The 26,692-nt window shown below is 36.5% G+C and overlaps 1 protein-coding gene across 1 annotated transcript in view; it reads right to left on the bottom strand.

The window, feature by feature from the left end:
• Nucleotides 1-2,548: 2,548 nt before the first annotated feature.
• TTK (TTK protein kinase) overlaps nt 2,549-26,692 on the bottom strand; it is a 42,754-nt gene continuing 18,610 nt past the window's right edge. Inside the window, exons 12-22 of the mRNA XM_082634304.1 lie at nt 22,334-22,467; nt 20,625-20,751; nt 16,980-17,072; nt 13,147-13,304; nt 12,863-13,014; nt 11,362-11,486; nt 9,944-10,024; nt 6,716-6,892; nt 6,125-6,209; nt 5,725-5,822; nt 2,549-4,025 (exon numbers count right to left, since the gene is read on the bottom strand). Of these exons, the coding sequence (XP_082490430.1) occupies nt 3,939-4,025; nt 5,725-5,822; nt 6,125-6,209; nt 6,716-6,892; nt 9,944-10,024; nt 11,362-11,486; nt 12,863-13,014; nt 13,147-13,304; nt 16,980-17,072; nt 20,625-20,751; nt 22,334-22,467 (1,317 nt within the window). The 3' untranslated portion in view covers nt 2,549-3,938. The remainder of the gene's footprint in view (nt 4,026-5,724; nt 5,823-6,124; nt 6,210-6,715; nt 6,893-9,943; nt 10,025-11,361; nt 11,487-12,862; nt 13,015-13,146; nt 13,305-16,979; nt 17,073-20,624; nt 20,752-22,333; nt 22,468-26,692) is intronic.

The following is a 26,692-nucleotide window of genomic DNA, read 5'->3' as shown; positions in this document are numbered from 1 at the left end:
TTATTATAGCTCTACAAACATTGTAACCCAATAAAGGTTATTTCTTACCTTAACTATTAAGCAACTAAGTAGTGTAATTACTAATACATTTTCCTCTTCGGTACAATACACTTTCTCCAAAGGTAAAAGGAGAAGTAGAGGAGAGAGGAAGGAAGGAAGAAAGAAAAGAAGGAAGAGAAAGGAGAAGAATCATGGAGAGCATCCCAAAGTTGTTTGTAACTACTTCGGGAAAGTAGCATAAAATAAAATAAAACCCCTCCAAAGTGACATTAAAAAATAGGATACTTCTATCCTGTTCTATCCTCAATACCCAGTAGTCCTGGGAGGCCCTGAACTACTGGGTAGGAACCCTTGACTGAAGCAAAATAAAAAAAGAGTATTGCTATATCTTCTGATAAATTTTAATTGGTGCTGTTCATCATATATTTCTAGCTCTTTTTATTTTTTTTTCTTTTGAACACATGGTTATTACATTTAACCATGTAAATTCTTTAGCCAATGAATTGTGAGTGGAAGTAAAGGGTGTCACTTTCAAGGGGTAATTTTAAGAGAGAATGTATAAAAAAATGATAAACCACAACCAAGTGGGATTTATCCCAGATATGCAAGACTGGTTCAACATTCAAGAATCAATTAATGTAATTGCTAGAGGACGGAAGAAATGAAAAGTGCCTACTGAACTGGAAAGGCATCTTGAGACGGACAAACTGATCCATATAATCAGTGGATCAGTTTATTTTATGGTAATTTAATCATAGGGTGGGATTGGGATCGGGCAGATAATGACCTGGAAGCATTCACAGCTGCACTCGGCAAGCCAGGGGCCACCGGGACAATTTTATAGTTAACTTAGGGTATGGGGGGTAGGTGCTTGGAAACAAGACACAGTACAATCCTGCGCAGGGTCAGCAGAAGGACAGGAGAAACTAGAAGGGCCCAAGATGGTGTCAGTTATAATAACACACAATAATCCATCACATCAACAGGCTAAAGAAAGAAAAATCACATGACCATTATTGATCGATGCAGAAAAAGCATTTGACAAAATCCAACACCCATTCACAATAAAAACTTTCAGCAAGCTAGAAACAGAGAACTTTCTTAATTTGATAAAGAATATCTATTAAAAAAACATACAGCAAACATCATATTTAACAGAAACTTGAAGTTTTCCCACTAAGACCAAACACAAGGCAAAGAAGTCCCCTCATCACTCCTTCCAACATCATACCGGAAGTACTACCTACTGCAATAAGAAGAAATAAAAGGTATACAGATTGGGGAGGAAGAAATAAAACTGTCCTGTTTGCAGATGACATTATCATGTATGTAGAAAATCCAAAAGAATCCATAAAACCACTCCTGGAACAAACAGGCCACTATAGCAACGCTGCAGGATACAAGGTTAATATATAAATGGCAATCATTTTCCTATATGACAGCAAAGAAGAAGTGGAATTTGAAATGAAAAACACAATGCCATTTACATTAGCAGCCCCCAAAATGAAGTACTCATGTACACATCTAACAATGTATGTACAAGGTCTATGTGAGGAAAACTACAAAACTCTGAAGAATGAAATCAAGGAAGAGCTAAATAAATGGAGAAATAGTCCATGTTCTTGGACAGGAAGACTCAATACTGTCAAGACGTCAGTTCTTCCCAATTTGATCTACATTTGGGATTCAATATAATCCCAATCAAAATTCCAGCAAGTTACTTACGGATATTGACAAACAGATTTTAACTCTATGTGAAATGGCAAAAACCCCCAGAACAGCCAACACACTACTGAAGGAGAAGAACAAAGTTGGAGGATTGATACCACCTGACTTCAAGACTTATTGTAGAGTGACAGTAATCAAGACAGTGTGGTATTGGTGAAGGAAAAACTAAACTGATCAATGGAACAGAATGGACGGCCCAGAAATAGACCCCCCATAAATAGAGTTAACAGATCTTTGACAAAGAAGCAAAGATCTCACTAAAGAAGGTATCAGATGGATGGCACATAGTATATGAAAAGATGCTCCACACATCAGCTGTCATCAGGGAAATGCAAATTAAAACAACAATGAGGGGGCTTCCCTGGTGGCACAGTGGTTGAGGGTCCGCCTGCCAATGCAGGGGACACGGGTTTGTGTCCTAGTCCAGGAGGATCCCACATGCCGCGGAGCGGCTGGGCCCGTGAGCCATGGCCGCTGAGCCTGCGCGTCCGGAGCCTGTGCTCTGCAACGGGAGAGGCCACAACAGTGAGAGGCCTGTGTACCGCCAAAACAAACAAAAAAAAACAATGAGGCACCACAACAAATCTACTAGAGTGACCAAAATCTGGAACACTGACAACACCAAATGCTGGCGAGGATATGGAGCAACAAGAACTCTCATTCACTGCTGGAGAGAATGCAAAACGGTACAGCCACTATGAAAGACCGTTTGGCAGCTTCTTACAGAACTAGACAGACTCTTCCCATATAATCCATCAGTCATGCTCCTTGGTAGTCAACTTCTCTGAAGCTGAACACCACACAAAGCCCTGCACACAGATGTTTACAGCAGCTTTATTCATAATTGCCAAAAATTGGAAGCAACCAAGATGTCCTTCAGGAGGTGAATGGATAAACTGTGGTACATCCAGATGATGGAATACTACTAGGCACTAAAGAGAAATGAGCTCTCAAGCCATGAAAAGACATGGAGGTGCATGTTACTAAGTGCACATTGCTAAATGAAAGAAGCTAATCTGAAAGGCTACGTACTGTATAATTCCAGCTATATGACACTCTAGAAAGGGCAAAACTATGGAAACAGTAAAAACATCAGTGGTTCCCAGGGGTTGGGGGTAGGGGAGGGATGAATAGGTGGAGCACAGTGAATTTTTCAGGCACTGAAAATATTTTTCTATTAGTATAATGATGGATACATGTTATTATACATTTGTCCAAATCCCTGGAACATGCACCACCAAGAGTGAACTAGGTATATGTATACTATAGACTTCGGGTGATTATTACAGTGCGTCTATGTAGGTTCATTAAATGTAACAAAAGTACCACTCTGGTGGGGATGTTGGTAACGGGGGAGGCTGTGCATGTGTGGGGCAGGGGTGAAATGGGAAATCTCTGCACCCTCCCCTCAATTTTGCTGTGACTCTAAAACTGTTTTAAAAGCTAAAGAAAAATTTGGGGAAAAGAATACTATATGGTAATATCCTTAAGTAATCTGTTCGATTCAGACTCAGAAATTCTGGGACCACGTTTGTAATTACTCATTACCAAGCAAGTCGTACAATTGAGGTCATGCCCTATACAGCCTACATCTTATAATCCAGCATGATACTCTGAACACCCAAAACAACAGATATTATGAAGAATTAAACGGAGAATTAAAAGAGCCAAGTGAAGCCCTAAAATGCTGGAGTATTATCAGTGCCATAAAATAACTGGAAATCTATTTTAGAATTTGAACACTTTGGAATTTTTTTCCCCCAAAGTTAATTTACTAAAGTCTACTCTCATGTTTTCCCTTAATCCATTTTTATTAAGAATTCTGTTGCCTCACCAACAATATATTTGCTTGAAGAAAACAGTTCTACAACTTTGACCTTTTAGTGTCATTTTATACTATACAAAGCCTATTTACATAGTTCTTCAGAAAATATTTCCACTTTTCACCCACTATTCCAAGTGTGAAAATGATATCAAATAGATTAGATTTACAGGGAAGCACAAAAGAGAAAACAATTCTACAATTTAATACATACAGTGTCATTAGTGGTTTTTTACAGTTTTCTTTTGAGGATAATCCACTGAATTTTTCTGCCAATGACATTTAGGAGTGAAGTTGTCTTCAGGAGTAGATTTCCACAGAGAATCAAGAGTATAACAGTCCAATATATTTTACAGGTGACACCTGACAGTTTATGAGTAGCTGCAAATCATTTTTTTCCCCATTTTTTTTCCGAAGTCTTGGATGATGAACAGGAATCATGACTTTCACCACCACTATAGTGCTCATATAAAGTCTGAAATTAAAAACACACATTCGATTTATAACTTTTAAAATTCAATGTATTACCATAACAGATTAACAAAGGTTTAACTCCACATCTTCTAATATGTAACAAATGTCTCCCTTGTTCTTATAATTAGGAAATTATTTTATACACTATTGGAGATAATGAAAAATTTTTAAACAGCTAGCTTGGCCTAAGAATCAGCTATCATGCGATGCAGATCAATCTTTCTGTAAGAAAAATGTAACATAGCTATTTATAAGCATATATATGTATCCTCAAGGCCTTCTTAATCTCCCTTACTTTTTCTTTTTCTTTTCTGTTTCAACAAACCTCTTTTTAAATTGTTTATTTTTATTGAAGTACAGTTGATGTACAATATTACATATCAAAACTTTTTTTTTTGAATTGAAGTATAGCTGATTTATAATATTGTGTTAGTGTCTGGTGTACAGCAAAGTGATTCAGATTATATCTATATCTATATCTGTATCTGTATCTATCTCTCTATATATATATTGTTTCTCATATGCTTTTTCATTATAGGTTATTATAAGATACCTTACTTTTTCTTAAATAAAGCCAGTCTTAGATAAATTTCTATACTGTAAAATACACTCATCAGGAAATATACTTTCAGCTGATATTTAAACTAAAGAATGGAAGACATTAAAAAAAATACAACTGCTATACAAATAAGTATAATTAGCTTTATTAAAGTCTACATATTTAGTAAAGGATTTAAGGCTAAGCCAACATCTAATTTATGAAGATGAAAGATATCTTTGCCATCAAGGAACACATAACCTTAGTGATAAAGGTAACCCACCTCAATTTTATTTATAAAAGGCTTTAAACAATACACCCGTAGAAATTTAAAACATAGAGATATGAAACATAGAGAAAAATTACAAAACAAATTTTGTCCAATTTCAATTCCTAAAGCCATTGATTTAGCTATCAGAACTTGAGAAAATTTAAGAAAAAATTTACCTTATATCATATGGATGCAAATATAATGGTGAATATACAGTAAATTCCTCCAAAAATGTATCCAAGTTCTTAACATCTTAGATTGGTGTTATCCCTATCCATAGAGCTAACAGTGTTTTTAGTTTAAGCTCCCATAATTTTACAATAATGTTATAACTGAAATATATAACTAGTAACTAAAGTCAATAAGCATACCTAGTGTTCTAGGTGTTTGATGTCAGTGAGATCCAAAAAATTATGGTATAAATATAAACAGGCATTGGGAGACTAACAGATTTGAGACATTTGCTTTGAGAAATGTACTGACTGCTATATACAGCCTCACAGAAGTCATTACATGTGACAAGTACTGTGATTTCTCTATGATGGCTTAAAAATAAAGTTGGCTAGAAAAAAATGAATTCAAAAGCTGTGTTAAAAATGGTGTTGATTTAAGATTCCTTATTGAATTTATTCCAGTTGAGACCCGACAGCAGTCTTTTCAATGCACCTTATATGACAATCCATTTTCAATTGTGCTGTCTGCACAATAAGAATGTAAACCAAATAAATCTATATTTGTCAAAAAGCACATGTTAAGTATCTAAATACAGAAACACACTTCATAGCTGATCTGATGATTGGGACAACTTTCCTTTGCATTACCTGTTTAAGTGTGTAACTCACTAAATTATACAAAACAATTAAAATTAGTGTAGACAGAGAATAGACATACTTTAGCAGCTTTCAAAATGGAGTTAGGAGAATTCAGGCCAACAAGTTGGCCCAGAACATGTTTCATTTCTTCAGTGGTTCCCTTAGCCATCTGGTTACCTGTAAAATAATATATATAATCAATAGCACACTGGTATCAAATAAGAAAAATATAAGTTCATATATAAATATGTATTCTGTTTAAAAGCACAATAACTGGCATTCTTGTAACTTATCACTGATCATAGCCCCTTACCTAGGATAAGTAAAAATGAATGCCAGCAGGTAAAGAAAGGTGATCTCATTTATTTTAGTATTTAGCATTAAGGAATATCCTTAAGGAAGGAGGCAGGCAGGAAAAGAGTAGCCAGAAGGCTGTTTATATTAGCAATCTGGTAATAAACTTAATTTTAAAGAAGTACCTGGATGAGTTTGAATCTGAACATATGGATGTGCCAGAAGCTCAGGAATGGATATCCTCTGTTTAGGGTCCCTTATTAAACAACACTATAAAAATAAAGATAATTTTTTTTAAAAACGAAGCAAGTTTTCTTATGCAATACTGATACAGTATTTTCCCAGACTGCATCATATTACAGAAGTTGCTTTCTGGAGAGCCTACTTAGAAATGACAAAATTATTTTACACGTCATTTTTGCAAAATCTCCAAGTATTCATAAGTTTTAAAAACCTTGAAAGTGAACTTAACACATCTTTAAAAGCTAACTCAGTAAGCAATTCCTCTCAACAGACCTCTCAGTTATATCTAAGCCAGTTACATAATTCCAATCATTTCAACTATTTCTTTTTCTTTCTTTTTTCTTTTCTGGATGTGCCATGCAGCTTGTGGGATCTTAGTTCCCTGACCAGGGATTGAACCCGGGCCATGGCAATGAAAGTGCTGAGTCCTAACCACTGGACCGCCAGAGAACTCCCTCAGCTATTTCTTTAAGTAAACAATTAGGTACTACATGAAATATAGTTCTTCTATATGTATATACTATTAATGTTACCTTTAACACATCTTGAAGATCTTTCTCTGGAATATCAGGAAATTCAATTTCATGATTAGGGTCAATTATGGCATGTAATTTAGAAATCTGATTAATGATATGCTGAAACGGTGTTTTCCCGTAAGTCATATAGTACAAAATGCAACCTAAGGACCAAACATCACTTTTGGGGCTTATCTAAGTTAAAAAAAAAAAAAAAAAAAAGAAGTTACTGTTATTTTAACATAAAATTAAAATATTATACACACACACATACACCCTAATATTTAAAATCATAACTAAACCTCAATAAATGTCCAAGTATTAGACTATGTTCATGACAAAACATCCTCTTCTAGTTTTGATTACACTTGGTTATTTTATCAAAAGAAATGAACTTCAGTTTAAATCTTTCAACAAACTCATAATCAAAATATTTAACTGAAACAAAATATTACATTCTTGTCAGCCTGTGAAAACACAAAACTAAAAACCCTAAGTGCAAATTTTAAATTTACTTGTTTTCCCCAAAATTACTGAGTTAAAATAAGTTTTTATATAAATTCATAATATATAAGTATGTATAGATTTTAAAAAGGGTTTTTAAGTTGAGCTATCCTAAACTTAAGAACACAAACTATAGAGCCAGACTGGGCTGGGCTGGGCTTGAATCCTGGTCTTATCACTAGCTAGTAATTCTACATATCTCTGTTTCTTCATCTCTAAAACAGAAATAACAAAAGTACGTTGTCATGTGCCTTAAATGATGTAACCATGAGATATGGGTAAGCATAGAGAATAGTTTCTGGTATAGTAAGTACTCAATGAATATTACTTATTATTAAATGTTCTTTGTATTAAATAATCTCATTAGAAATAATGTGATATTATAACATAATTATGTTTTTGACTTTTAAAAGAACATTAAAACCAAACACAGAAGTGAGCATAATAAATGAGAATGGCTAAATTCCTCTTTTAAAAGATACTCAATATGCATTAAAACAAAATGTAACCACATGCTCTACACAAAGGATTAATCTAAACCAAATGACACAGAAAGGTACAAGGAAAAAAGAAATGGACATCTATAACCAAATGCAAGAAAGAAAAAAAAAAAGGAAACGAAAGCAGAGACAGCAATATTAATATTAGAAAAAGAGAACATGGCAAAATGCTTCTAACAGAAGAGAGAAAGCCATTTTGCAGTGATAAAAGGTACAATCAACCAAGAAGAGATGACAGTTATGAACTTCTGTGCACTGAAACCACATTTAATAGAACTATATAAAGCAAAAATTGTATTAAATTCTTTGAAGGAGGGCAGATTTAAACATGCCTTTCAGAACATGACAGATAGAATAGATCCCGTTATCTGAACACAAAGGAAACTGAAAATTAATAAAAAATAACCTCCTCCTCCTCCAATTTAACCACTTGGAAATTTAAGTCCATTTCTAAATACTAAATCATGAATTAAGAAGAATTTCAGATTCTGGAAAAATGGCTGTAGCCGTGTAGTTTTCAAACTCTCCAAAGCCCCAGATAAGACAGACAGAGCAGCCTGGTAGCAAAACCGTAAACATATGGAAAATATTTACAATAAAAGCAGAACGTGAATGGAGACAAACTACCCACGGCCACAGGTCGTGCGTGGTAGAGGCATATGAAGCAGAGAGGAGAGAGGAGTAATGAATGGGTCCAACAGACCTCAGAACAGGAGCCCCAGATGGCCAAGCCTGTTTACCGGAAAGCAATTTGAGAACAGAGCGAGACTGGGAGGGGCTTTGAGCTCTTCCATAACAAGGATTACCTCCCATGTTGGGATAAAAATTTATCTTCTATTCAGAATCACTAGTTGAGATTGACCAATACTACCTATTTAAGTACTGAGTTGATAACTGAAAAGAATCGGAACACTACATACAGTTCAAAGTAAATTTTATTTTAAAGTAACAAAGAATGAAACAATTTTAAAACCGAAATTAGAAATTTTGGAAATTAATGAAAATAAGAAACACTACCATAAAACCTAGAAGGAGCAGCTAAAGTAAAACTCAAAGTAAAATTCAGTTTTAATGTTTTAATTATAAGGAAGAATACTAAAATTAAATTAGCAATTATTTAAATGCAGAAGCTGGGGGGAGAAACCTAAAGGGAATATAAATAACAAAGATAAAAGCAGAAATTAATTAGAGGACAAATGAAAATAGAATTAATAAATGAAATGAAGACCTGGTTCTTTAAAATTAACAAAACCACGGCAAGTCTAATCAAGAAAAAGAGAAAGAAAAATCTAAGTATTAAAAGAAAAGGAGAAGCTAAAGAGGTGTAAAAAGAATTTTTATAAGAGAGACTATTTGGCATAATTTTATGCCAGTTATTTGAAAAGATATTTAGAAGCCACAGTTTCCTAGGAAGGAAAATATAATTTAGTAAATGAAAGCACATTTATTAAGCAATTGTTTCAAGCTGGACAATGTACTAAGTGCTTTATATTCTTTCTCATTTAATCCTCAATTACTTTTAAAATAGGTACTGTGTGCAAGCCTAACTTACAGAGGAAGAAACTAGGCAAATTAAGTCACAAAGACAGTTGATAAAGAGGCAGATCTATGACTTGAACGCAGGTACTGCACAGCAGTGTGTGCTTGCATCCATTTGAAGACACTGGTATAGAGAGAGAAGGATTAGCTCGGGAGCCAGAGGCACCATGGCAGGCAGAATGGACCCAGCAAGGGGCACCAACAGGCTAACACAAAGGCTCACAGAGGTAGTGAAATAAGAAAAGTGGGAAGGTACCTGGGAATATTACCTACTAGAGTTGTTCCTGGAAACAGAAAATTAACAAATGAAGAAATGGTAAATAAAATTTAAGAATCAGAAAGGAAACAGAGGTCATCAGTTCACTGTTATTTAAGGTACCCATATCAGAGCTAATTTAGTCTTATTTTTTTCTTTATTTTTAAAACTCAGAAAACATCCTGTGTGCATTTCTTATAGGAGCACATTGTGAGGTATCACCATATTAAAAGCACAGTATTAAAAGAACAATCTCAAATCAATAAAGAAAAGTGAAACTGAATCCCATGACAGTTTGCTTAATAAGTCTCTGTAATGTCTCTGTAATGGCCTAAAGAGTTTTAGAACTTAAAGAAATAACTTTTCAGTTATCTGTTAAGTTCATTCAGAGACTAGCCCATTCCCTATTTGTGCCAGATAAATGGGATGTAAATAACCTTACAGTACCTTCGATTTGGCTTTCCCATTTTCTCTTGAGGAAGACATATCTTTGATTGCTTCTGGTGGCATATAATTAACTGTACCAACCTACTTGCCAAATCACAGAAAACACAGAAATCAATGAAAACACTTCATTCTGCTTTAGATTTTTTAAAACACGAATGCCAGATTCTTGGCAACTTGGATAGTTACAGGTTTCAGTAATATATTTGAGAAACTCTAATAACTGACAAAAATATTAAGACATAAATTTCTTCACAATTCCAGCAAAATAAATTAGATTCATAATAAAAAAAAAATTGACTCCTTACAGAATGCTGAGCTATTTCTATGATTATGGTGGGCAGCAACCATAAATCTTTCCAGGATACAATTATATTAATGGCCATAAACTTTGAAGGAATTGATCAATCGCTCATTTCTGTGCTGGAATAGACCCAGAACACTTTTTTAAATAAACCAAACAACCAACCAAAAATCCAGCTTTGTCTCCCTGGGCCCATGTCCAAATAGAGATGAGATGGGTGTCTGCATTAGGCAAGATTTTCCACAGTAGGAGTATGCCAACCTTACACTGCATTCATTTTATTCTAAAACGATTCTGCTTTCAAACACCGAATACCTGTACTTTAGAGCCTTACCATAGACGCTATCATCAAGCTGATTTACAACTAAATGTTCAGCCATATTTTTGATATAGAAAGAAGCGACTGTCAAATAGAATTGTTTGAAGGGCACGCTGCCCAACTACTCCTAAAAGAATCCAGCTTTACTGCTCGGATTAAGGAAGATCCACATCAGAAATCTGTATACATGGAACACACTGTCTTGGCTCCAAGCAGGATTATTTTTAGTCATTCTTTGGTTGTCATCACCTCAGTTTTTATGGGGACAAATTTATTAAGATTGCTATTGCATATCCTATTATAAAAATGCATTTGAGTATATTTATTATGGTGTTTCCAACATGAAGGCCCAATTAAGAATTTTTTTCAAATGTAAGTGATAGGGAAAGCTTTACTTCTCTGGAAGAGTGAAATAATTTTACCTCATGGACAATGAAAAACATGAAACTGCAGTTCTCTCTTTGGTTGCTACCAGGAAACTGACACAAAGTTTCAGGTGAATTTTAGATAATGACCAAGATGATTTCCAAGGCAGGTATTACTGCTTCTCTACCTCAGCTATAGGAAAATCATTCAAAATTGCTGGATATATTTCTACTGGATCTTGACTTTCTATACTAAAATTGTCTTAATCATGTGATTAATTTGTTTTTTATAGTTATAGTATCTGTTCTTGTAAAAAGGCTTCAAATCCTTTGAAAAATGAAGTAAGGAAAAATAAAATCCTCATTAGCAAAATAATACTTCAAAGGTGAAAAGGAATAGAACTCTACTGTGTGGTAACCAGCCATTCATTACCTGAGAGTCTTTAACAATACTTGTTGTATCTGGTTGCATTTGGTTTGCAATTCCAAAATCAATTAGTTTTAGCATTCCATCAACTATCAGAAAGTTAGCAGGTTTCAGATCACTGTGAACAATACCTTCAAAATAAAAATCCATTATAATATTAGACCATGTTAAACATCCTAAGTACAAAAAAATTTCACAATCTGCTGAGTTGATTCCTTTACTTAGTCAATCAAATTAAATATTCATTTTTAATATATACTACAAACATACAGCACTTGCTATGTGCCAGGCACTATTTGAAGTTTGTCGCTTGTATTGAATCATTTAACCCTCATACCAATGCTGAGGTAAGTACTATTATTATCCCCACTTTTAGCTGAGGAAACTAAGGCAGAGTTTAAGCAATCTGTTCAAGATCACACAGCCTAAGTAACAGTGTCATGAGTTGAACCCAGGCAGTCTGGCTTCAGAGTTTATGCTCTTAACAACCACTGTGATTCACTGCCCACGAGAGAGCACCGTAAATTACACTGCCAGGTGGTAGGACCCTAATGCTCCTGACGTATCCATCCCTACAGCCTGATCTTGATCACTGGTGAATTATCTTTTAACTTATAGGACGGGAGACACAAGGAGACAATTTACAATTACCTACATTATCAGTTATTTAAAATAAGGAAAAGGTAAAGGCAAAGAAGCCATAAAAAGAACCAAGGCCAAGTAAGGTAAAAGCCAACCCAGAATGTAGGGCTAACAGTTAAAAAAAAAAAAAAAAAGTAAAACCAACTCCCATACAAGGTACACAATACAAAACAACTAGGAGAATAAGTGAAAAAAAATCTCAGATTTTTAGGATACCTGAACCCCAGTCTCATATGTGCTATAATCCAAGTATTTGGAGACCCAGGATTATGGACTATGTTAATACTGACAAAGATACATTTCGTATTATGCATGCTTTATGGATGTGGGGATTTGAGTTCATGCACTACATCCTTTCATTAACAGCCTTTTTTAAAATTAATTTATTTATTTTGGGCTATGTTGGGTCTTCGTTGCTGCACGCGGGCTTTCTCTAGTTGCCGCGAGCGGGGGCTACTCTTTGTTGCAGCGCGCGGGCTTCTCATTGCGGTGGCTTCCCTTGTTGCAGAGCACGGGCCCTAGAGCACACGGGTTTTATTAGTTGCGGCATGTGGACTCAGTAGTTGTGGCGCACGGGCTTAGTTGCTCCGCGGCATGTGGGATCTTCCCGGACCAGGGCTGGAACCCGTGTCCCGTGCATTGGCAGGCGATTCTCAACCACTGCGCCCCAAGGGAAGTCCCTGTTAACAGCATTTTAAAGAAATGGTTTTGTCCCTTCATCTTCATTAAACTTGCAAATATTTAGTTTATCTAGCCTAAAGGTGCCAATAACCAATACCTTAAAATTATAGGTGTATTTCTCTAACGTAGCACTAATAATGAATATTTTAATTTTAATTTTACATATGAAGCGATTTTAAAATACCATGTTGATGAATCGTGTGAACTGCCTCCAACATATTTTTCCAGTAACTCTTGCGTTCCCATGGGTTGATGGATTTTTTCTTTTTAAGCCAAGTATTAAGATCAATATTTCCACATTCCATTACCATGTAGATGTACTGATCTGTGATTTCACTGCCATTAAAAACAAACAAAAACAAAAAGACAATAAATGGTTAGGTTATACTACTAAGATTTACAAAGTATTTATCTTAAGAATTAAAGCCAAAAAAAGTCTTCTTTTTAAGTTAAAAAAAAAATTCTTACTAATCATAAAGTCGGATGATTTTATCACTGTGTTGTTGTAGTTTATTCAGATAAGCAATTTCATTCCGGTAACTATCAATTGTTTGGCTATCTGCTTCTTCTAAGTTCACATACTTTATAGCATGTATCTGTTTCTTTCCATTCAACACCTGAAATACCTATAGAGTAGAACAAACGAAAAAGGTTAGAATACACTATTTATATACTGCCACAATATTTCTACATTAATAGACAAAAATCTTCGATTAAGGATTATTGATGTGAAGAATTTAAAACGTCTGGGCTTATTTTGAGTATAGAAGGAAAAAAAAAACATGTTAGGAGAGTAACAGTGCATTCTCAACTACCTATGACAATGGGCATAGGTAGTTGCCCTATCTACATATAAGAAAGGTAATTTAAATTTCATATACATTCATAACACTCTGTTAGATGTTGCAACCAGGGAAATAACCTGAAGAAAAAGACATTAAAAGATGCTAAGGAGGACTAAGGGCTGTAATAAAGAGTTAATTCATTGCACAAATGGTGTTTATTCCATTGTGCCTGGAGCTGACAATTTCATTCATGTGGTAGAGAATATTTTAAAATAGGTGCTAATTGTAAGCTATCAGTATACTCGGCTGTAAAAAGTAGATCAGGTTCAATTTTCAAAATCAAGTTGACAGGAACAGGATGTTCCTGTAAGCATATTGAGGTCCAGGTCGAATTGCTCTGGCTATAATGACAGTCAACTTCTAAGCAATACTGATAAGGCAGATAGTACATTTTGAAAACACTGCTAATGTGTCTAACTTTCAGCAAATGTGCAACAGGGATGGGCTTCTAAAATGCAAGAATTCAGATACAAAATGCTAGTGTAAGCAAGAAAAATTACATTCATTTATCTCCTTGCACCCACTGAAGTAAAACATCATTTATTTAAAAGCCATTAACCATGACTATCCAGCAGATACTGGCAAGAAATGAGAAAAGAGCCGAAGTGTAGATGAGGTTCATGCATTTCAAGTGCACTGATAAGCAGAGTCTGTCAGGTACAGCTTAGCTACCTGCATTTTAAATACAAAACTCTAACAAAGTATTACTAGTTTTACTTGCACAGAAAGCAAATTAGAGGAGGAGGGGCATAAAACAGTGAAAGGACAAGAAGCGGCAGAAAGTAGCAAGGAAGAAAAGTAATTTTAAAACAGCAGAAAGCCATTTTGTGTGAGGCAAACAGCCTTATAGTGTCAGAGTTAGAATCTGTCAGTTTCGTGGAAAGTTAATGGAAGAACTAGAAAGGTTAGTGTTTTGAACATTCCCACTAGCCCCATGAATTTTCTAAATGCTCTTAATAGGGTATAAGTTGGTCACTGTCTAAACTCTAGCATAGACAGAGCATAAACGATGTTAGTTTCATAAAGCGTGTTACCCTCTTTTCCCTGAGGCGTGATGATTTTGTCAACGCCATCATAATAATTAAATAATAATTCAATCGCACTAAGAAAATATGGGTCGGTCATAGCTTTATCACTTGGCCCTTGACTTAAGTAAGCTTACGTTTTCATTATCCTCCAAGGAAAAAGTGTTTAAAACACTGTTAAGGTTATTGTACATCTTCTGAAAACATGCTACTAAATAAATAAATATGTTGGTAGAAATCAACTCCATTTTCCTTTTATTCCCATGCCTAAAATGTAAGGCAAGGAAGAGAACAAAGGAAATGTACACAGAAAAGAAATTAATATTATTGAACAATTGCTAAACATGGTAATGTATACACCTTATTTATAATAAGTTAACAAGACATGTTAAGCAAGTCTAGTTATTGTCAGCTGGCTTAAAAAATTATAATAAAACTTAAAATGAACCAAACAGGCTTTGTTTCATGTATCATCCTTAACAACTTAAAAGTAGCAAAACAGCTGAGGAGGGCTTTTCATTCAACAAACGCTTCAGTGTTTGCTATTTTTCCAGCCACTGTTCTAGATAACGGAGCAAACATTGGTGAACAAATCAGACAAACATCCCTACGCTGATGGAACTCACATTCAAGTGCAAGGGGACACAAACAACAAAACCAAATAAGTAACTTACACAGCACATTAGCAGGTGAGCTACAGAGAAAAAATAAAGCAGGAGAGGGGAATGGAGCTCGCTGGCAACTGGAAGGTAGGAGTTGGGGTTTTAGAGCATGGTCAAGGAAGCCCTGATTGAGAAGACACTAGAGCCAAGATGTGAGGGTATCGAGGAAAATCAACTCTTATGCTAAAATAGACCAGGAGAGCAAGGACTGAGTCAGTGAGACTAGTTAGAAGGCAACTGTAACAGTTCAGGTGAAAAGATGAGGCTACTTTGGCCAAAGGGATAATAGTGGAGGTGGTGAGGAATAGTCAGATTCTGGATAGACTTTGAGGTAGAACCAGTAAGACTGATGACTGGCTGGGTGAATGTCGAGAGAAAGTGGAATCAGTGATGACCCCAGGCTGCTTGGCCCAGTAACTGGAAGAATGAAGCTGCCATTTACTGAAATGGGAAAGACTATGAAGCAACAGTTATGCTTGGGACATATTAAGTTTTGAGTATCTATAGACACCCAAGAAGAGATGCTGAGCGGTCAAATTGGATACGTAAGCCTGGAATTCAAAGGAGAAGTTTGAGCTGGAAATATAAATTTGGGAATTGTCAGCATGTCCGTGGTACATGAAACCACGAGACTGGATGAGAACACCAAGGGAGTGAGCGAGTTTAGAGAGAGAAGTAAAGAGGCCAAGAACTGAGCTCAAGGGCTTTGCACCATTCAGATCAGGGATATGAGGAAGACAGAGAAGCAACGGTCGCTGGTGAGGAGGAATGCTGAAAGAGGCCAAGTGGGAACAAAGGCTTCAGTGAGGGAAGAAAAATCAACTGTTCCAATTGCTATGTAACCCACAATCAAGGCTAACAATTAGTTTTGGCAAAAACATGGAGGTCGGGCTTCCCTGGTGGCGCAGTGGTTGAGAGTCCGCCTGCCAATGCAGGGGATACGGGTTCGTGCCCTGGTCCGGGAAGATCCCACATGCCGCGGAGCGGCTGGGCCCGTGAGCCATGGCCGCTGAGCCTGTGCATCCGGAGCCTGTGCTCCGCAACGGGAGAGGCCACAACAGTGAGAGGCCCGTGTACCACAAAAAAAAAAAGAAAAAAAAAAACATGGAGGTCATTAGTGATTTTGATAACAATTGTTTGGTGAATAATGAAGGTAAAAGTAAAAATCTGATTTAGGTGGACTTAAGTGAACAAAATGAGAAGAATTGAAGATGGGAAGTTTAGACAACTCTTTTGAGATCCCTTCCAGCCAGAGAATTAGAACCATATACATTTAGAACTCAGATAAATTTAGGAAATGATCTATTCCAAATCTAGAAATTCATGTGTTGCTAAATTCTGTTTCTGAAAAGAAAAACTCGAAACAAAACAAAACCCATTAATCAAATACCTTGCTGAATCATCCTAGGCATAGCAGTTATTCACATCACAGTCTGACTCACTTTTAGCAAGACTCTGGTGATAATACAAAGCTGTCATTTGCCACCCCCAAGTCAATGTTAATGTTATTTAGAGAAGAAATATGGAATCATAGGACACTGGAGGGAAGAGCAGGGAACTGAAATTAAGAGGTGGGTCTAAAGAAATATGCCATTTGTCGAGGGGAGGGGATGGGGGAGGGGATGGGAGAAGGGGATGAGAAGGAGTTTCTGGCTCAAGGGAAATATGGGCCCCTAGAAGTTAAGAAAAAAGGCCCCAAAAGGTAAAAAGACAAAGAGAGGAAAGTTTAAAATATTTTTATCCATTCCTTAAATATTCAGGATACCTACCTTACTTGAACCTCCACTTCCTAGCTGCTTCAGTATGGAATATATTTTTCCGTTAACTGAAATGCATTCATTTGCTGAAGAGGATGCTGAAATCTAAATAATTAAAATAGATAAGGATTCAGATGTTCAGAGAACATGCCTGAGAAACCAGCTTGCATTTAGTACAGTGAAGTGCTTCCAATTCTGAAATTATCTGAACTCTTAATTAGATGTCACAATATTTCAATATTTTAAAGAAGCAATTTACATACTTTAGTCAAAAAATAAACTTATTAAATTAATATATAGGCAAAGTTCCAAAGTCTCCCCTTCCAACTTGCCTTTACTTCTTAACATAATACATAAATAGAAAATTTAAGGGGGAAAAAAACCAAACCCTCTTACTGTCCAACACAAAAACTCACAAGCTATCGCTTTCATTCTTTCTTACCTGTTCTTTTTTCTTACACAAACCTTTTTACTTACATACTTAACATATATAAACACACAACTTTATCTATATATTTTTTTCTCCTGGAGCATTACATTATAAAGGACGCAGCATGCCAAGGTGCTAAGAGTTCGAGTCAATCAGACAAATGCAGGTTTTAGTGATGCCCCCTTTATGCTGGGTGATATTCAACAAGCTGCTTATTTGGAACTCGAGCCTCTTCCTCAGCAAACTCTTAACCAATGCACTATATACAATACGCCTCCCCTCTCTTCACTGATGCTAGACCATCTGTGGACCTATAAACGCTCTGAACAGATGGAGTGTGTGAGGACTTACTCTGAGCTGACAAGGAAGCTGGAGACACAGAGTGCCTGATTAGCTGATTAACCAAGTTGAAACAAGGTCTGAATAAACCTCAATTCAACTAAGTCCTGCTTTACAGCCCAAATGGTAGAATCTTTCTCACGTGCTCTCCTTCTACATAACATAAAAGATAAGCCTTCTCATAATTCAAAAACAGTCATGTATGTGCCCCAATGTTCATTGCAGCACTATTTACAATTGCCAGGACATGGAAGCAACCTAAGTGTCCATCGACAGATGAATGGATAAAGAAAATGTGGCACATGTATAAAATGGAATATTACTCAGCCATAGAAAGAAACGAAATTGAGTTATTTGTAGTGAGGTGGATGGACCTAGAGTGTCATACAGAGTGAAGAAAGTCAGAAAGAGAAAAACAAATACTGTATGATAACACATATATATGGAACCTAAAAAAAAAAAAATGGTTCTGATGAACTTAGGACAGGAATAATGACGCAGACATAGAGAATGGACCTGAGGACACGGGGAGGGGGAAGGGTAAGCTGGGACAAAGTGAGAGAGTGGCATGGACATATGTACACTACCAAATGTAAAATAGATTAGCTAGTGGGAAGCAGCCGCATAGCACAGGGAGATCAGCTTGGTGCTCTGTGACCACCTAGAGGGGTGGGATATGGAGCGTGGGACGGAGATGCAATAGGGAGGGGATATGGGGATGTATGTATACATATAGCTGATTCACTTTGTTATACAGCGGAAACTAACACAACATTGTAAAGCAATAATACTCCAATAAAGGTGTTAAAAAAATAAAAATAAAAGATAAGGTTTCTAATTTCTTTAATCTAGGGCTGAACAACACTGTTGAGTCATGAAGTATGTTTTCTGTAAGAAAGTGTTAGGCTTTTGAAACATGTACCCATTATTTGTCATTGAGTTGTAACTTCATGAAATTCTTCACTGCTCCCTCCCCTCTCTTGCTTTTGGAGCTTCCTCTCCTACTTAAACTGAAAATTTCTGAGAGGAAAGGAAGCCGTTCAATAGCCTTTCCCCCTAGCTGCTGAAAGTTATTAGGTAAAGTAATTCTGACCTATTTCTGATTCAATGCCGACGTGACATTCAGTTTCCTACACGGGACATCCCGCAACGTGCTTAGTCTAAGATCACTTCACTTCCCTTCTCCAACCTGTTCCACGGCTTCCTATCCCTCTTGGGGCAAAAGTTAAAGGGCCCAGCAGAACCCTCAGGGTCACCCCTGCCCCTTGGGGAGCTCTAGCCACACTCTGGCCTCTTTCAGTTTCCTCCCGACACCGGCCTCTTCTAGAAGGCTCCTCACCCCTTCACTCGGTCATGTCTGCCTTGGCTTCTAGAGTTCAGCTCAAACAGGGCATGACATGACTAAGAGCTCAATGACTGTCTTTTGAATTAACGTATGGGCGAACCTGATCAGCCTGCTCTGTCGCCTTTATAATTTGTTATACTGCTGAGTCAGTCCTCACAACACTATTACCTCTTTCCACCGTTAGTATAATCTATTGTTGGCTAAATTGTTTATTCCATTATTTTTAAAATTATGGTAAAATTTACATAACATAAAGTGTAACATTTTAACTATTTTTAAGTATACTCTTCAGTGGGGTTGAGTACATTTCACACTGTTGTGCAACCATTACCACCATCTACCTCCAGGACTTCTCATCATCTCATACTGAAAAAACCCTGCACCCCTCAAACAGTAACTCCCCATTCCTCTCTCCCTCTAGCCCCTGGTACCCACTGTTCTACTTTCTGTCGGCTAGTTTTTTAATCTCTTGATTTGTTCAGTTAATCACCTGTGGTTTATTTGCGGGTTTTTTTGCTGTTTTATTTCAACAATTGCGGCTACATTTTATTATTTACTAAGCACCAGGCTCTGTTGTAAGAACTACATATATATTAACTAATTTAATCTTCACAATCATCCTATGGGGTAGATAGGTTTATTACCCCCATTTTAAAGATGATGAAATGAGCACAAGAGTTTATTTAACTTGTAAAAGGTCACATAGCTGGTAAGTAGTGAGGCCAGAGAGTCAAGGACAGGCAGTCTCCCTTCAAAGCCTAGTCTTTCTACCAATATTCAGCTGCTTTTCAGATAGTTACCAGAAACAAATTTTAGTATTGATGTCGAGAGAGCCTCTAAATAATTTTTTTCCCAGATGGCAATACCTTACAAGCAAAAAAATTTTTACCTTAGCAATACTTTATAATAACTACTTTATAATATATTCTAGTAGTATCTCACATTGCTATTCTGATATTCTTAACAATTTACTTGTATATTAATCAGCCAGTGAAATGAAGCTGCTCACTAACAGCTGGTTTACATTGTTAAACAGAATAAAAAATACACTAGATTACAAAAGAAATTTTATCTAGCTACTCAAACTAGATACTTCGGGCTAGTTAGTGAAAAAAGCTTCATTAGCTTCTTCAATAACTAACCTCTCAAAGTCATAAGGCACCTTTATGAGGATATCAGAAAAGAGTTTTGCTTAATGGGACTAAGAATGGACAAGTCTTTAACACCATTCTTAAAAAATATCCTGGGGCTTCCCTGGTGGCGCAGCGGTTGAGAGTCCGCCTGCCGATGCAGGGGACACGGGTTCGTGTCCCGGTCTGGGAAGATCCCACATGCCGCGAAGTGGCTGGGCCCGTGAGCCATGGTCGCTGGGCCTGCGCGTCCGGAGCCTGTGCTCCGCAACGGGAGAGGCCACAACAGTGAGAGGCCCACGTACCACCAAAAAAAAAAACAAAAAAAAACAAAAAACTAGATCCTGCAAACATAAAACCTTTGAAATTGATCATACCTGAACATGTGTCATTATAAATAAAGCTTATCAAACCTGCAAATTCTGAAGTGGAGTAACGGGTATTTGCTGCCGTTGCTGCTGGAAATAGGGAAGTTGGCCATATGGTGTTGACAAGTGACAAGCAGGTAGAAAGTCGTTCTTTACAACTGGAGTCCTGAAACTGGGAAAGATATTTTTCAAAATTTAAAACATTAAAGCTGTGAAAACAAGATTCTGACTCATAGTTTGTATGGTGGATATACATTTAAATGTGTTACATCAAACAGAATCCAAATCAGTTTTCCTAATAGATCTGAATTATTTATTCTAGATACACCATCACCAGAAATTTCATTTTGGGGGAGTTCTTTCTGAAAGTAATTTTTTGTCCCCAGACAAGAAATCCTTCTTAAAATAAGTAAGATGTCATTTAAAATATAGAGTTGGGGTTATTTGATAAAATTTAGCCAAGGCAAATCTCAGTCTATGGCTGATCACAGATTTTATGAGTGCTTTTTGTTGTTGTTGTGGTTGTACGCAGGCCTCTCACTGTCGCGGTCTCTCCCGTTGCGGAGCACAGGCTCCGGACGCGCAGGCTCAGCGGCCATGGCTCACGGGCCCAGCCGCTCTGCGGCACGTGGGATCCTCCCGGACCGGGGCACGAACCTGTATCCCCTGCATCGGCAGGCGGACTCTCAACCACTGTGCCATCAGGGAAGCCCTATGAGTGCTTCTTAACAATAATGTTCTACACAGCCTCCTAGAAATACGTGAAAGCCAATTACATCCGAGGAGTTTGGCCTTTGAGCATAAAGCAGCTCAGCTCACATTCGTGCTTTGCTTGTCTTTTTCACTCTTGTATTCTCAACACCAAGAGTGGTGCTTGGCACAAAGGAATTCTACAAGTATTTGTTGACAATAAATAGTTTCACAAGAAATAACTATATATCCAGTTTAGTTAGCTGTCATTCTTTAAAATATTCTGAGTATAATAAAATTAGGTAATATATAGCAAGATTGTATTAAGTAGGAAAGAGACTAGGTTATAAAACCCCAAGGCCAGTTCTCATTAAGATCAAAGATTACATTATGAAAATGGAAAGCAAAAGGCATCATGGACTTCAGTTGTCCTCTAAGACATTAAAAATATAGCCCCTCGTTATAGGATATGCCACATCCCTTTCTTTCTTTTCTTAGAAATGCCATTGATTTGCTTTTCAATATCTTCGTGTTTCCTGTCAGTCAACACTGACCACCTTCTTCACTCATCCCTCACTGCCCGCCGCTCCGGTCTTGAACACCACCAGAACTATATGAGCTGCACCACCGGCAGAGACCATCACACTCCAGTTAACACCTCCTTTGCTATGTAATGTATCCACACTTTACCCGCTCTAAGAATGCTAACCTTTAAAATCTCTCTCTCAATTACAGAGAGTTATCCATGTGGCAATGCATGATTATCAAGAAGTTTTGCATACTTAAGAGTATTTAAAGGTACTGCCTATAGGTAAGTATAAAAAGTATAGAGTATATATAGTAGGTACAGATTACAATATGACAGAGACTTTCATTACAATCCTTAAAAATATATCGTAGCCACCTTCCCCTCCCCTTTTACAGATGAAAAAACTGATGCTGAGAAAAATCATATGAATTTGGAAAGTCTTTAAAGTAAAAGAGCGGGATCCACCTCCAGATCTGTTTGGCCCCGAAGCCCATGTTATTTCTATTGTACCAAGCAAAGAACCAAAAGTAATTACCAGCTCATATAATCATCCAAGACACTGTTGCTGGGTGTCTTACAAACAGATTTTGGGTCAATCCATTTAGGTGTTGATATCGGTGGTGACTGCTTTGAAACCGAAAGGGCAGGTTGCTCAAAACTGGTTTGTTTCTGCTAGACCAAAATTAAAAAACATCACGATTTCGGGTTTTTAAATTAGTCACCTGTTCAACAGTTTCACAAACATAACTTCTAAAAGAAAATTAACATATGAAATACAAAAGCATACTAAAATAGGTAGACATATGTATTCCAGACTTTCAATAACTTTTTAGTACAGCTCTTTTACTCTAAATTTTGAAGCCTGTTATATTTTCCTCAAAGGGACTACAAGTAGAGGAAAGGTACACAGCATTGTTTAACAAAACAGGATCTAATATCCTCTCCCATTAGGGCTACTATCACTAGCATTGAACTTTTATAATCTAAATAAGTACTCTGTGCTTCAGAAAACTAGTCTTTCTTTAATCAGTAAAATCACTCCCTACTTTTATGTTTGGAGGGAAAATGAGCAAATACTAATTACTTAGCAAAATTTGAAATGGCAAATACCTATCTAGTGTTCTTCTTTCTCCCTTGTAAAAGACATAGAGCTTGTAGAATTTATCTCATACAAATCCCAAAGCAATAATGAACATCGTCTACAGTAGAGATTGACAAATTACAGCATGTAGGCTGAATCTGGCCTGCTGCTTGTTTTTGTAAATAAACTTTTATTGGAACACAGCAATGTCTATTTGTCTACATCTTGTCTATGACTGTTTTCATGAGATAATGAAGGAGTTCAATAGTTGCATCAGTGACCATCTGGCCTGCAAAGCTTACTAAGCTTTTGCAGAAAAAGATTGCCAACTCCTGCAAACCACATTTTGCTTGAACGCTATTAGTGAGCGCTCACTACCTCTACTTCAATTTGGGGACAGCTTTAGCTGTTAGCAAGTATTCACAGATATTTAGGTTAAATCAGCTTCTATATTATAATTTCAACCCACTGGGTCCACATTAGGCTCTAGAGATCCACAGTGGATAAATCTATACTATTTTCTGCATTTCAATCCTTTGAGTTTTTGAAGATAGCTAGCATGGCCACTGCATCTCTTTTCCTGGGTAAGTTTTCCACTTCCTTTAAGATTTCCTCATATATATATCTGGATTAGTGGTCAGGATGGTATTAAGAATCTGTGATAGTTAAGATTATTAAGTAAGGAAAGTGGAAAGGTTGTCCTCATAGACCGGGAGGTTTGCATTTGAGATTTTGGAGATCAGAATTGAGAATATAGGAATGGGTCGCTAAGGTGAAATTAAGAAAATGGGCATGAGGGAGGAAGAAGTTATGAATCTGGAGGCCAGGTGTAGGACTAGTGATACATAGGGGTAAGAAGCTAACAAAGATGATGATAGATGTTGGGTTGAAGTTGAAAGTAGTGATCCAGAGCCTGATATTTTCAAAGAACGATGGGGAGTCACTAGGATGTTCAGAGGTGATGGCAACGAGCAAGACAGGAGAGCATATCCAGGAGGCAGGCGCCTCAGAAGGACGGGGTTTTTGCAAGAGAAGAAATGGTCTGGACACAGCTTCGGGGAGCCTGTAGGAAAGTGAGATGGGAGACAAAAACAGCCTCCACTTGAGTGGGCTGCTGAAGCTGCCCAGCTTTTTCTTCTTTACCTAAGTGTGCTATTCAGTGGTCTTTAATATATTCACAAGAGTACACAATCATCCCCACTATTTAATTACGGAACATTTTCCTCACCCTAAGAAGAAACTCTATACTAGCAGTCACTCTCATTCCCCACTCCTCCTGGGCTCTGGCAACCACTAATTTACTTTCTGTTTCTATGGATTTGCCTATTCTAGACATTTCTTATAAAAGGGATCACAAAATACATGGGCTTTTGTGACAGGCTTCCATCATTTAGCATGTTTTCAAGGTTCATCCATGCTATAGCATTGATCAGTACTTCATTACTTTTATTATTGAATAAAAAAATGAAATAATAAAATCAGAGTAACACATTTGCTTATTGACTCACCAGGTGATGGATATTTGGGTTATTTCTACTTTTTTACAATTATGAATAATGCTGCCATGAACATTCATGTACAAGTTTTTGTGTGGATATACATTTTCAATTCCCTTGAGTGTATACCTAGGAGTAGAATTGCTGGATCTTATGTTAACTGTATGTAACCTTTTGAGGAACTACCATACCATTTTTTTTTAAATTCAGGACATTCTAATTTCAAATTAAGCACAATTAGTAATTATGATAGGTGCTTTACTTTTTAATATTTTCCCCCCAAAATTCTTAGTAATTAAATATGTTATAATGAGCACTATAATTGATACGATCATAAAAAATGCATGAATAAACATAAAATAACTAAGCATACAAAGCAATTTTTATGAATAGCGAAACAATGCAAGTTGGTGGTTGATGAAGCAGTATATAGATACAAACCTGGAGGGCAACTAGCAGGCAGAGGAAAACTAGACCTCATGTGCAACCAGGAGTAAAAGGCAGAAAATTACTAGTAGGAAATCTCTTTTAAGAAGGCACATTTAGATTGTTTTCTTAAGTGTAAATCTTCTCAACTAGCACCTCATAATAACTCTGGTAAGGTGATCACCATTTATTTAGGTCTCAGAATGGTCCTCTTCTGCCTTGACCCAAGAAGAAGCAGTGGAGGTAAGTTATACTGCTATGCCATACCATTTCAAGTGACTGCACCATTCTACATTCTCACCAGCAGTGTATGAGGGCTCATTTATCCACATCTTCATCAACACTTATTACTGTCTCTTTTTAATTATAGCCATCTTGGTGCGTGTGAAATGGTGTCTCATTACAGTTTTGATTTGCATTTCCCTAATGACAGATAAATAGTTTTAAGTCCCTTTACCATTCTACTGGTTTGTAAGTTTTAAAAAGAAAAAAAGAGGAGATGCTGTTTGTCCATGGTTCAACCTGTCAGGATTCTTCTCATTTTAACATTTGTTACCTACTCCATTACTTAGATCAACAGTTCTCAAAAAGTGATCTAGAAATAGCAGAAAGAGAGGGGTTCCCAAGATCTTTTCCTGGAGGCTGAGAGGTTAAAACTATTTTCATAATCATACTAAGACATTATTTGCCTTTTTCACTTTCATTCTTTCATGAATATAAACTAGAGTTTTCCCAAGGCTAGAAGGTGTGTGATAGTGAAATAGATTGAATGCAAAAGTGGATACAAGAAATCCAGTCTTCTGTTAAACCAACCATTATAGAAATTGTAAAAATTGTAAAACAATATCACTCTCTTCACTGTAATTATTTTGTTTTGAAAAATACTTATTTTTCAGAAGGAACATAGCTCAACATAATAAATCCATGTATGACAAGCCCACAGCGGACATCATACTCAATGGTGAAAAGATGAAATCTTTCCTCTAAAATTAGGAACAAGACAAGGATGCCCACTCTTCACACTGTTACTTAACATGGTATTGGAAGTCCTAGCCACAGCAATTAGACAAGAAACAGAAATAAAAGGTATCCTAATTGAAAAGGAAGAGGTAAAACTGTTACTATTTGCAGACATGATATCATATACAGAAAGTCCTAAAGATTCCACCATAAACACCTGTTAGAAACAATACCATTAAAAACAATAAAATACCTAGGAACAAATTTAACCAAGTAAGTGAAACACTTGTATACTGAAAACTATAAGATACCAATGAAAGAAACTGAAGACACAAATAAATGGAAAGCTATTCTGTGTTCATGGATTGGAAGAATATTGTTAAAATGACCATAACTACCCAAAGCAATCTACAAATTCAATGCAATCCCTATCAAAATTCCAATGGCATTTTTCACAGAAATAGAACAACCCTAAAATTCATATGGAACCACAAAAGATCATGAATAGACAAAGCAACCTTGAGAAAGAAGAACAAAGCTGGAGACATCACGCTCTCTGATTTCAAACCATATCACAAAGCTATAGCATTCAAGACAGTATGACACTGTTATAAAAACAGACACACAGATCAGTGGTGTTGGGAAAACTGGACAGCCACATGCAAAAGAATGAAACTGGACTACTTTCTCATACCATACACAAAAATTAACTCAAAATGAATTAAAGACCTGAATATAAGACCTTAAAATATAAAAATTCTAGAAGAAAACATAGGTGGTAAGCTCCTTAACACAGGTCTTGGCAATGAATTTTTAGATCTGGCACCTAAAGTAAAGACCAAAGCAAAAATAAACAAGAAGGACTACATCAAACTAAAAAGCTTCTGCACAGCAAAGGAAACCATCAACAGAATGAAAAGACAATCCATGG

This window comes from Mesoplodon mirus, assembly GCF_964341445.2.
Source record: "Mesoplodon mirus genome assembly, chromosome: 10".
Taxonomy (NCBI): domain Eukaryota; kingdom Metazoa; phylum Chordata; class Mammalia; order Artiodactyla; family Ziphiidae; genus Mesoplodon; species Mesoplodon mirus.
Note: the sequence above shows the minus strand (reverse complement) of the source record. Positions and strands in the feature narration are given on the sequence as shown.